Below are 13,140 nucleotides of genomic sequence, written 5' to 3'. Positions count from 1 at the left end.
ATCAGCTCCCGAGTGGACTTGGGGCTGACGCATCACCCAAGGACAGTGATAACGCTACGCAGCCAAAACACCCACTGTTGATAGAGACACTATCGCTGGCCCTCTGCTCAACACAGACAGACTGTGACGCATCAGAACAGCATCATGTCTCGTCACTAAAAAATGATCCTCAGGAAAACACCCAGGAAAACATATTTCAACACCCAGAATCTCCAGAGCCACAGCCTCTGTCACCAGACACGTTCTCATTATCACCTTGCTCGCCTCTCTTGGGTTTCTCAAAAAAGATGGAGGAACTGGTGCATGCTGGAACTAAACTTTCACACTCCATCGCCGCAAGCCCCCAGTTACCAACCAAAAAGCGGCCTGCTCCACAACCACCTCTGAGCCCACCTGGAAGAGCCCTCCGACATTTACCCCACCGCCAGGGCCCAAACAACAACGCACCATCTTCAGCGGGTGAACAAAACTGCTCTCCATGATGTGTCTCGGGTGCCTGCTTAGATAACAGTGTCTTTATCAGATGTTTACAGAACAAGCAGGAACCCAGTGTGCCTGTAGCTTTCTCTACACATATATGTGTTGTATTACGTGACAGAAAACCGAAGACTTTTTCAGGCCGTATAGCAAATCACTCAAATCTTGTGTCTATTAAATATAAATCTGAGACTACTGTAGCAAAAACAGCTAAAACTGTTAAGTTAGCACTTTTAAACATCCGATCACTCAACAATAAGTCACTTTTAGTCAATGATTTTATCAGCTCAAATTGCCTTGATTTTATGCTTTTAAATGAAACTTGGCTAGATGACAGCTGTAGCGCAGCAGTTCTGAATGAAACAGCTCCTTTAAACTTTGACTTTTTGAGTGTTTGCAGAGCCAATAGGAGAGGTGGAGGCATTGCTGCCCTGTTTAAAGATGTCTATGAGTGTAAACAAGTGTCATTTGGTGACTTTTTGTCTTTTGAATATCTGAGTATAGCACTAAAAGGTGCTCCACGTATCTTACTGATCATTATCTACAGACCTCCAAAATATTCTCCAGCTTTTATTGATGATTTTACAGAGCTGTTATCATTAGTAACCTCTGAATTTGACTATTTTACCATTGCTGGGGATTTTAATATTCACATTGATAATCCAGAAATCAATGCTGTAAAAGAACTGATGACTGTTTTGAACACTTTTGATCTGACTCAGCATGTTCAAGGACCCACACACAATCGTGGACACACTCTTGATCTACTTATAACTAAGGGTTTACACATTTCATCAACTGTTGTTAAGGATGTTGCACTATCTGATCATTTCTGTATTTTCTTTGACATATTGATCACTCCAGCTATTAAAGACAGATCTGTCTCTGTCAGAAAGAGATGCATAAATGAGAACACTAATGAGCAGTTTATGAAGGCCATATCGCTAGCACCAAGTATATCTGCAGACTCTGTTGATTCTCTCCTTGATTTGTTTAATTCTAAAGTTAAAAATGTCATAGATGACATTGCTCCTGTTAAAGCCAAGAAGATAACTAGCAGGCAAAGGGGATCTTGGTCTAGGTCCCCAAGAATTAAAATAATGAAAAGACAGTGCAGAAAAGCTGAGCGTATGTGGAGAAAGACGAAACTAGTAGTCCATTATAATATCTATAAAGACAGTCTTCGTGCTTTTAATATGGAACTAAAAACTGCTAGGCAGACTTTCTTCTCAAGCCTTATAAACAGCAACGTAAACAATGCTCGTAAACTCTTTGCAACGATAGAGAAACTCACAACCCCCCCCAGTCGGATTCCCAGTGAGCTACTCTCTGAAAGCAAATGTAATGAGTTTGCTCATTTCTTTACTGACAAGATCAATAATATCAGAAAGGCAATCAGCTCATCCAATCAGCCAAATTGTGTCGAAGTCAGATTAACTCAACCACAACTTAAGAAATCAGACATTATGTCCGATTTCATGGTAATTAATGGTTAAATCTTAGAAGAGATCGTGCAAGTTATGAAAACATCAACCTGCAGTCTTGACACGCTCCCCACATCATTCTTTAAAACGGTGATTACCTGTTTAGAAATGGATCTTCTAAAAGTGGTAAATGCTTCACTTCTCTCAGGGATTTTTCCTAACTCACTTAAAACTGCAGTTGTTAAACCCCTCTTGAAGAAGAGCAACCTGGATAACACCATATTGAGCAATTACAGGCCCATCTCGAATCTCCCTTTCATTGGCAAAATCATTGAAAAAGTTGTTTTTAACCAGGTTAACAAGTTCTTAAACTTCAAGGGATGTTTGGACAATTATCAATCTGGTTTCAGAGCACATCACAGTACAGAGAGCGCCCTTATAAAGATAATCAATGATATCCGCCTAAATACAGATTCAGGCAAACTAACAGTGCTGGTACTGCTCGATCTCAGTGCCGCATTTGACACTGTCGATCACAGCATACTTCTGGATAGGCTGGAAAACTGGGTTGGGCTGTCTGGGACGGTCCTCAAATGGTTCAGATCTTACCTTGAAGGAAGAGGTTACTATGTCAGTATAGGTGACCATAGGTCGAGGTGGACACCCATGACATGTGGAGTCCCACAAGGCTCGATTCTGGCACCTCTCCTGTTCAACCTTTATATGCTCCCTCTGAGCCAAATAATGAGAAAAAACCAAATCTCCTATCACAGCTATGCTGATGACACTCAGATCTACCTAGCCTTAATGCCTAATGACTACAGCCCCATTGACACCCTCTGCCAATGCATTGATGAAATTAACAATTGGATGTGCCAAAACTTTCTTCAGTTAAACAAAGAGAAAACTGAAGTGATTGCGTTTGGGAACAGAGATGAGGTTCTCAAGGTGAATGCGTACCTTGGCTCTAAGGGTCAAACAACAAAAAATAAGGTCAAAAATCTCGGTGTGACTCTGGAGTCAGATCTGAGTTTTAATAGTCATATCAAAACAGTTAGTAAATCAGCATACTATCATCTCAAAAACATTGCAAGAATTAGATGCTTTGTTTCCTGTGAAGACTTAGAGAAACTTGTTCATGCTTTTATCAGCAGCAGGGTGGATTACTGTAATGGTCTCCTCACTGGCCTTCCCAAAAAGACAGTCAGACAGTTGCAGCTCATCCAGAACGCTGCGGCCAGAATTCTGACCAGAACCAGGAAATCAGAGCACATCACACCCGTCCTCAGGTCTTTACACTGGCTCCCAGTTACATTCAGAATAGATTTTAAAGTATTATTACTGGTCTATAAATCACTAAATGGCCTAGGACCTCAATACATTACAGATATGCTCACTGAATACAAACCTAACAGATCACTCAGATCTTTAGGATCAAATAGATTAGAAATCCCAAGAGTTCAGTCAAAGCAGGGTGAATCGGCTTTCAGCCACTACGCCCCTCGCTGCTGGAATCAGCTTCCAGAAATGATCAGATGTGCTCCAACATTAGGCACATTCAAATCAAGACTGAAAACACATCTGTTTAGCTGTGCCTTTACTGAATGAGCACTGTGCTACGTCCGACAGATCGAACTACTATGTTTTTCTCTTCTTTTTAATTCTTTTATAACACATTTTATCTGCTTTTATTTTATTTTATTTTATTTCTATTTTTACCATTTCTATTATTTGTTTTTTATTTCTCTTATACTTGTTTCTTTTATTCCTGTTTATGTAAAGCACTTTGAATTGCCACTGTGTATGAAATGTGCTATATAAATAAACTTGCCTTGCCTTGCCTTGCCTTGTAAAAAAATCAGCAGCTTGTAAGTCGAGAGTGACAAATTGACAATAGATATTAGCTAAATATCTAAATATTCCCCAGATTGAAATAGCAGCCTATCGAAATAGCAAAAACCCACTCACAACATCTTGGCAGTAAATGTTTGACCACCATCCACATTTTGCAAGCTTTTTCAGAAAATTCTGATATCGTTAAAGTCATAATTATTTGCCCTCCTGTGATTTTTATTTTTATTTTTTTTCTTTTATAAATATTTCCCAAATGATGTTTAACAGAGCAAGGGATTTTTCACAGTATTTCCGATAATATTTTTTCTTCTGGCAAAAGTCTTATTTGTTTTAGTTCGACTAGAATAAAAGCAGTTTTAAATTTTTTTAAAGCCATTTTAAGATTAATATTATTAGCCCGTTTAAGCTATTTTTTTTATATTGTCTACAGAACAAATCATCGTTAAAGAGCCCATATTATACATGAAATAGGGTCATATGTAGGTTGTAAGGGTCTCCAACAACAGTCTAATATGCATGCAAGGTCAAAAAACACTTTGATGGTCTTATAATCTGCATTTATTTTTACCTAATTATCCCAGCGACTCCCATATGAATCGTTCAGCGATTCATTTGTTCCCAACCCCCTCCTCAGCGCGAAGCTAATCTGCGCTGATTGAATGACAGCCTGCTGTGATTGGTCGACAGTGACAGGCTTCAGCGCGAGACAGAGTGAAATGCCCAGCTGGTAATCAACTATATTAAAGTAGTCACAGTGCACACACGCTTCATAGTGTAAGGCTTTTTTCACACAAACACACACACATAACGCTCCTCCTCAGAACTAGGGAGATCGACGCGAGTTTCCTGTCTCCTAACTTACGATGGCCATAGCAACGACAAACGGCAGTGGATCGCGAGCTCACAAAAGCATTTAACGTTAAATCTGTAAACAAAGCGGCACGCGTCGCGTTTTTAACGTGGCTTACATGTGATAAGAGAATATAAAGAGTAACCGCGTGTACTGTACCAGGTTAACAAGTAACAAAACACAATAAATACATAATTTGCAAGCTAGAGTAAACGAGGCAACAATTTTAATCGCACTTACTTACACTGGTGAATAAACCTCAACCACTGACTCTTCACAGTTTCATCTTTGGGTAGAGACTGTCAATATTATCCATCTGAGCACAGCGTGACTTCATTCGACCGGCGGCGTCTGTGTGTGTGTGTCTAGTGTTTTTTCTGTGTTAGTGGGCGGGGCCGCAGGTTTCAACTATCCCTGGTTTGCGCGCATAACTACTGGCGAGGCTTGTGTTTCGTAGCTGCGTCATCACGAAACACCTAATGACTCGTTATCAAGACGACTCGTTTGAAGCACTATGAGTCGACTCTTTTATAGATGAATCAATAGTTTTAAACACTGTACACTTACAGATTTAAGCCTTAGCTGGACATTTCACTTCACTTAGAGCTGTGTTACACACTACATGGAAGGGCATTTTCAAAAACCCATAATATGGGCTCTTTAAAGAATAACTTGCCTAATTATTATGTACTGTCATCATAGTAAAGAAAAAAAATAGTTATTAGAAATGAGTTATTAAAACTATCATGTTTAGAAATGTGTTGAAAAAATCTTTCTGTTAAACAGAAATTGAGGACAAAAATATACAGGGGGGCTAATAATTCTAGTAAAGACTTCAGCTGTATATTTTATTATATTGTAGCCAAAAATAACCTTCTTTTCTTTCATCCTCTTACACATCCCATGTGTTTGTGTGTATGCAGGGCAGAAGCTGTTCAGCTGCCACATGTGCAACACATCCTTCTCCACGAAGGGCAGTCTCAAAGTCCACATGCGATTACACACAGGCTCCAAACCCTTCAAGTGCCCTTTCTGTGATCTCCGCTTCCGTACATCAGGCCATCGCAAAACTCACATCCAGGGTCACATGCGCTCGTCTGACCGCAAGTCCAAGCGGAGCTCCAGCGCTGAGCCGCAGAACTCAGAAAGACAAGAAGTGCAGAGCGTTCCTCAGTCTCAGCATCCCTCCTCCGCCGTGGACACTCAGCATTCTGTGGGATTACTGCAGAGCTCCGCCACAGATCCTAGCATTTACATCCCAGCAAACCCAGTGCTCACAGGCCAGTATGATCACAGTCTGCTACAGCAAGGGTTAGTCGGACAAGCTATCCTGCCTGCTACTGTGTCAGGTAATGACAAACACCTTTACAATATTATTATTATGCAATTAAGGGTGTAGATTTGCTTTTGATATTGGTGGGGACCTAATTTAAAGGGCACCTATGGTAAAAAATCTACTTTTCAAGCTGTTTGGACAGACATACTGTATGTGCATGTATGGTGTATAGACCGTCATATATAAGTCATGATATACAGTAAGCACACCCAGTGCTTTTTTTTCAATTTAACAACATAAAAAAACGGTGGACCAATTGGAGCGGTTTTCAAATCGACCACTACCTGACGTAGGAGAGCGGTCCCACCGCCCACCAATATTGATTGACAGGCGCGTCATCATATCCTCAGTTTGTTGATTCACGTCCGCCATTTTCAGCGTGAGTCGAAGCAATATCACTAAAGGAACACCCTAGCTCTATTTTTAGATGTAAGGCTCATTGGGCTCAACACAAGAGCAATATTCTCCACATTATCGCTCTAATCGGAATTATTGGTTGTATCTTTAGGTAAGTTTGCAAACATGTGTACTTCTCATTGAGTCTACCTTATACTTCAGCCGTTTGCATTTCTCGCGATCCCAGAAGCTCCCTGTGATCTTAACTAGCATGCGTTTTACAATTCTAAACATAGGTTTCTATCAGGGTACACTCAAGTCGATGGCTGGGCGCCGCGGATCGCTGCAGAAACCTATGTTTAGAATTCAAAAATGCGTGGCACGACGATTCGGGACACTTCATGTCTCTGCCGCGCCACAGAGAGTGTCTGGTGTGCCGTGTCGCGGCTTCGATCGGCGCATCCGGTGCCTCAGTCAAAGTTAATTCAGTGTGCGTGGTTATTAGTTTCTGTGTACAAGCTCGGCACTTGAAACTAGCACACAGTTGGCTGTAAAACTGTACAAAGACACAAATGATTTTGTACTCTCTGCTTGGTCTGTGTCAGAGTTGTACATGTACGACTGAATGCTGATCATCTCACTCCAGCTTTTTCTCTGTCTGCCTGTCTATGTGCCCTTTAAGAGGGCACCGTTTTATCTCAATTGTAGTTATTTCATAACTAAAATAAATTGTGATTAGTTGCACAGCCATTAAAGTAGCCTCGTAGCGAACTTGACTAGAAGTGACTTACACTTTTCTTTGAAATTTAGCTTCTTATGTCCACGTCTCTTCTGAGTCCTGTGCAGTACGCCTGACTGGAAAAGTTGTTGCATCTAAATGTACCATAGCAGCCTCTCACTTGACAGCATGGCCAATCACAATGTCCATATGTGTTTGGGGCAGGTAGGACTCAAAAAGTAAATGGGATTTATCTCTTTCTACATACTGTATGTATTATTGAGAGTTGACAGAGAACTATTTTATTTTGGAGGCAATTTAATTGTTGGTGGAGACATTTCAATAATCGTGGATATTGGTGGGAACACATCTCCTCCGTCTATGCTAGTTCTACACTCTTGATTATTTAGGCCCAATCCCAATTCCATTTTTGTAGCCCTTCCCCTTGGCCCTTACAACCAAGGGTTAAGGGAAAGGGCTTTAAAACTTACCCCTAAGAATTGGGACAGCACTACAGCACCAGCACACGTCATCATATATACTCGCGATCTCTTGCTTCATGTGGGATCAGACGATCGCCATTGCTGTTGTTATTCCAGTTGCTTTATTTTTTGGTATTTATCTTCAGGAAATCACTGAAAGCATATATTATATCATCATAACGATCTAATGTGGCAAAAAGATCGTAAATATACTGTGTATTTACACAGTGGCCATATTCAGCTATGTACACGGAAACAACTCTAACGTTATAGCAGACACTGTAAAAAGCTCATTCTCAGCCACTAGACTTTTCTGACAGGGTATTCCAGCGGAGTTATGTACAGGAGTTATTATTATGGATTATTTTTTGCGTTTTTTAAAAGCATGACGGTAAAAAATGAACGCGGTTATGAATATATTAAAACATGTGTTTGTTTGTTGTAAAAATTCGTAATAATGACAAAAAATACTCATTTGTGGATCTCCTTACTTCTGGGTGCAGCTATACTGCCGTTATTCCGGGAAATTTTCTTCACCCTTAGTTTCAAGTGTGGTCCTATAAAATCTTTGTTCGAAGAGCTATTCACCCCTTCCCCTTAGCCCTACGCCTTCAAGCTAAAGAGAATTAGGACACCCCTACTCCTTGGCGTGAACGCCCAAAAAGAGTGGTGGGGGGTAAGGGGAATGGCTAAGGGGTAGAATTGGGATTGGGCCTTAGTCTAGGACAGGGGTTCTCAGCCTTTTTCACTTCGGGGCCCACTTCTTTCTCTGATAAATTTTTGAAGGCCCACCTGTCTGACTAAAATGTTTGTTTAATATGCTCATTTAAACTTTTATTTATTAACAAATATTATATTATATTATATTATATTATATTATATTATATTATATTATATTATATTATATTATATTATATTATATTATATTATATTATATTATATTAACAAATGTATATTATACGTTTGTTGTGCCTTCTATTATTTTCTATTATCAGAATTTTATTTAAAAAAATCATTTAAATAAATGTAATTATATATTAAAAACTAAAACTATATTAAATATAATTTTATTATTATTTTAAACATACATAGACTCAAAGAGAACCACAGCTCAACAGGGATATTGCAAAAGACCAGCTTCTGCTTTAAACTGGACTAACTGAATATCTACTATTCAAAAACATACAGACAAATGTAAAACATCCTAAATCTGTGTCGATTTGATGGCGGATGAGTTTGCAGCTGGATATTATTAGAAAATAACTGACAGGGACAGATTGCGTTCCTGCCAGAGTGCGTCTGAAGCTCATATGCAAGTTTATTTTACATTCTATGTACACCGTTGAGCATCATTGAGCCTCCCTTGATCCTCCTGTATGGGTGCCCATCTGTTATAAAACACTCACAGGACATTCATTTGGACAACTATGTGGATATATTAAATAGTTTACACAAAAATACACAAAGAGAGACTTTCACTTCCCGCATAGTTTGTGAAGGAACAGACTTGCTGGATTAGTTGCAGATGCGATCATGAGGCTGTTTTTGCGCTGAGTTTGAAGTAATCAATCAGAGAATAGGATCATTTTAATATAGTGTGTTATAATGCAATCCAAAAAATATATTGAGAGTTAATTTTAATCTCGCAGCCCATCTGCAGGATCGCTGAGAATCCCTGGTCTATGAAAAAAATAATGCCAATGGGCATAAGAAAAAGAATTGGGTTGTGGTGTTAGATTTCCCCCTGAAATATCCCTTCCAGGTCGACAACCAAACGTCCACACTCACTTTATGTTAATTAAACCGATTTATTTTAAGTAGAGAAAATAGTAAGGATCACCTCTTCAGGGAAGCCACTGGTCAAAACAAATCAATCTAAAAAAGAAACTAATCTACAGCCCCAAATCAGAAAAAGTTGGGACATTATGGAAAACGCAAATAAAAAGAAAGTAGTGATTTCCAAATTTACTTAGAATATGACAAACATTATTTAATGTTCCTCAGGATTTTATAGTTTTTTTCTTTCTTTTTCAAAATAAACAGGAATTTCAATTTTGATTCTTGCAACACGTTTCAAAAAATTAGAAAAAAAATGTAAGAAAAGTTGAAACGGTAAAGCATTTACCACTTTGTAATGTTGCCATTCCTTTTCACAACACCTAAAAGACATTTAGGGACTGAAGACACCAAGTGATGAAGTGTTTCAGGTGTAATTTTGTCCCATTCTTCCTGCAAACAAGTCTTAAGGTGGGCAACAGTAGGGGGTCTTCGTTGTCGCATTTTGCGCTTTAAAATGCACCACACATCCTCTATTGGAGACAGGTCAGGACTGCAGACAGGCCAGTTAAGTACCTGAATCCTCTTCCTTTGCAGCCAGGACTTTGTAATGTGCTTCAACTGGCATTTGTAGATGTAACTACATATTGTGGTACTTGATAAAGGTTTGCCAAAGTAGTCCTGACCTCATGTGGTGATATCGCTTATAGATGAATGACGGTTCTTGATGCAGTACCTCCTGAGGGATCGAAGATCACGGTAGTTCAGCTTAGGTTTGCGCCCTTGTCCTTTACGCACTGAAATTCCTGCTGATGCCTTGAATCCTTTAATTATGTTCTGCACTGTTGAAGGTGAAATACTCAAATGTCTTCCACTCTTTCTTCGAGGAACATTGTTTTTAAACATTTCAGTAATTTTCTCATTGTTGTGACTTAAATTGATATATAACAGCTAGAGTGATTAATTAAGGCTCCATTTATCATTTCATTCGTATAAAGTGAATTTATTTACCTTGTCATTTATAAATGCTGTTTTGCTTTAAGAACAGTTTTCCTATGATGCTTAGCGCTACTGAAAGCACGCCTGTAACCATTAGCAACTGACTCAGTGTGAGTGTGTGTGTTCGGAGTTCACTCCTGGTTCAGTATACAGCAAACAACTTCAGTAAACAGTTCATTTTCGTTTTAAACAAAGTTTCCAGTCGTCATTATTGCTGCTAAAAGGAAAAGACAGAACACTCATGTATTTGTTGGCAAACTGCCGATTCTCAGCCCATCTTTGCTCCTAAAGGACTAGACCTTTCTTGGAGGCTGTTTTTGTCCCAAATCATAATTACAATCACCTGTTGACATCACCTGTTTCAAATCACATCATTATTTAACCAATTAACCTGATTACTAGCCCTGAACTGCTCCTGTACCAACTTTTTCTGGAATGTTTTGCAGGTCTGAATGACAGGAAAGGATGTTTATTTACAAATGAAATGAAGTTGACCAGACAAAGCAGTAAATATTTTGTGTTCATAATGTCTGCAATGAAAGTCAAAGTAAATTTAGAAATCACTACTTCATTTTTTATTTGCGTTTTCCATAATGTCCCAACTTTTTCTGATTTGGGGTTGTAAATGACCTATAAATCTTTTAAGAACAATACAGGAAACTCACCTTTTAATCTTTTAAATATTAATTTTGTTTCATTTTTTTTCTATCTGATCCAGCGGGTGGAGATCTGACTGTCTCTTTAGCAGAGGGTCTTGCTACACTTGAAGGGATTCACTTGCAGCTGACACCTACAAATCTGGTGTGTCCAAATGTCCAGATCTCTGGGATTGACCCCAGCAACATCAACAACATCACTTTGCAGGTAGTACTCGCCTAAAGAGACCAATTTATTGTAGTTGTACTTGCAAGTGTGATGATGCAGGAACGTTTGTTTCTTTTTGTTCAGATTGACCCCAGTATCTTGCAGGGCAGTTTGCTTTCTCACTCTCTGACGGCTGACTCAGGTCTGACGCCACATGCGACCGCTCACCTCATGACTGCTGGAGACGGTTCGGTTCCTGCCAATGTGGTCATTCACCCTCTGGGTGGCCTCTCGCTGCAGCCTCCACCCGCTCCAGCCAGCGTCACCATCAGCAGCCTGACAAACGAGCAGGAGAACGCAGGTTCGTAGCTTTATACACTCTTACCTATTTTTTCTTTTTCTTTATTTTACATTGTTACCTTCCCAGTTGGCATGTCTGTTGGTTGATTTTCTCTCAGCCATCTCTAAGTTATATTTCATATTAGGGCTGCACAGTGTATAGTTTCAGCATCGCAGTGTGATCATTCGCAATAGTCACATCGCAGGAAATGCAGATTTTATGTTGTATTTTATGTTGTTTTGTTAAATTATTTAGTTATTTTTTGTTATATTATGTTATTTTGTCATGTTTTATGTTATGTTGTGTTATGTTATGTTTTGTTATGTTGTGTTTTTTGTTATGTTATTTTGTTTTGTTGTGTTATGTTGTGTTATATTATGTTTTGTAATTTGTTATGTTATGTTGTGTTGTGTTATGTTGTGTTATGTTATGTTATGTTATGTTATGTTATGTTATGTTGTGTTGTGTTGTGTTGTGTTGTGTTTTGTTGTGTTATGTTATGCTTTGTTATTTTGTTGTGTTATGTTATGTTATGTTATGTTATGTTGTGTTATATTATGTTTTGTTATTTTGTTATGTTATGTTATGTTATGTTATGTTATGTTATGTTATGTTATGTTATGTTATGTTATGTTATGTTGTGTTATGTTGTGTTATGTTGTGTTATGTTATGTTATGTTATGTTATGTTATGTTATGTTATGTTATGTTATGTTATGTTATGTTATGTTATGTTATGCTGTTGTGTTGTGTTGTGTTGTGTTGTGTTATGTGATGTTGTGTTATGTGACGTTGTGTTGTGTTGGTTATGTTGTTATGTTATGTTATGTTGTGTTGTGTTGTGTTGTGTTGTGTTATGTTATGTTATGCTGTTGTGTTGTGTTGTGTTGTGTTGTGTTATGTGATGTTGTGTTATGTGATGTTGTGTTGTGTTGGTTATGTTGTTATGTTATGTTATGTTATGTTATGTTATGTTATGTTATGTTATGTTATGTTGTGTTGTGTTATGTTGTCATGTTTTATGTCATGTAATGTTATGGTGTGTTATGTTGTGTTGTGTTTTTGTTGTGTTATGTTATGTTATGCTTTGTTATGTTATGTAATGTTGTTATGTTATGTTACGTTACGTTATGTTATGTTGGTTATGTTATGTTGTGTTATGTTGTGATATGTTATGTTGTCATGTTTTTTGTTATGTAATGTTATGGTGTGTTATGTTATTTTGTTTTGTTGTGTTGTGTTATATTATGTTTTGTTATGTTGTTGTGTTGTGTTGTGTTGTGTTGCGTTATGTTGTGTTGTTATGTTGTGATGTGTTGTGTTATGTTTGTTATGTTGTTATGTTGTGTTATGTTGTGTTGTGTTGCGTTATGTTGTGTTGTTATGTTTTGTTATGTTGTGATGTGTTGCGTTATGTTTTGTTATGTTGTTATGTTGTGTTATGTTGTGTTGTGTTTTGTTGCGTTATGTTGTGTTGTTATGTTTTGTTATGTTGTGATGTGTTGCGTTATGTTTTGTTATTTTGTTATGTTGTGTTATGTTGTGTTGTGTTGTTTTGTTTTTTATGTTATGTTTTGTTTTGTTATGTTATTTAATGTTGTTATGTTATTTTATTTTGTTATGATTTGTTATGTTATGTTATTTCGTTTTGCTTTTGTTTTATTACAGTTTGTTATGTAAAGTTATGTTCTGCTTATTTTTTGTTTTGTTATTTTGTTATGTTACGTCATGTTATGCTACGCTAC

General features: G+C 38.0%; 1 protein-coding gene across 1 annotated transcript in view; it reads left to right on the top strand.

The window, feature by feature from the left end:
- LOC130242926 (zinc finger protein 236-like) overlaps nt 1-13,140 on the top strand; it is a 77,408-nt gene that overhangs the window by 48,227 nt on the left and 16,041 nt on the right. Inside the window, exons 22-24 of the mRNA XM_056474887.1 lie at nt 5,529-5,954; nt 10,971-11,116; nt 11,201-11,417. Coding sequence (XP_056330862.1) covers nt 5,529-5,954; nt 10,971-11,116; nt 11,201-11,417 — 789 coding nt within the window. The remainder of the gene's footprint in view (nt 1-5,528; nt 5,955-10,970; nt 11,117-11,200; nt 11,418-13,140) is intronic.

This window comes from Danio aesculapii, chromosome 16 (genome assembly GCF_903798145.1).
Source record: "Danio aesculapii chromosome 16, fDanAes4.1, whole genome shotgun sequence".
Classification (NCBI taxonomy): Eukaryota; Metazoa; Chordata; class Actinopteri; order Cypriniformes; family Danionidae; genus Danio; species Danio aesculapii.
The sequence above is the reverse complement of the archived record's forward strand: the minus strand, read 5'-3'. Positions and strand labels throughout refer to the sequence as shown.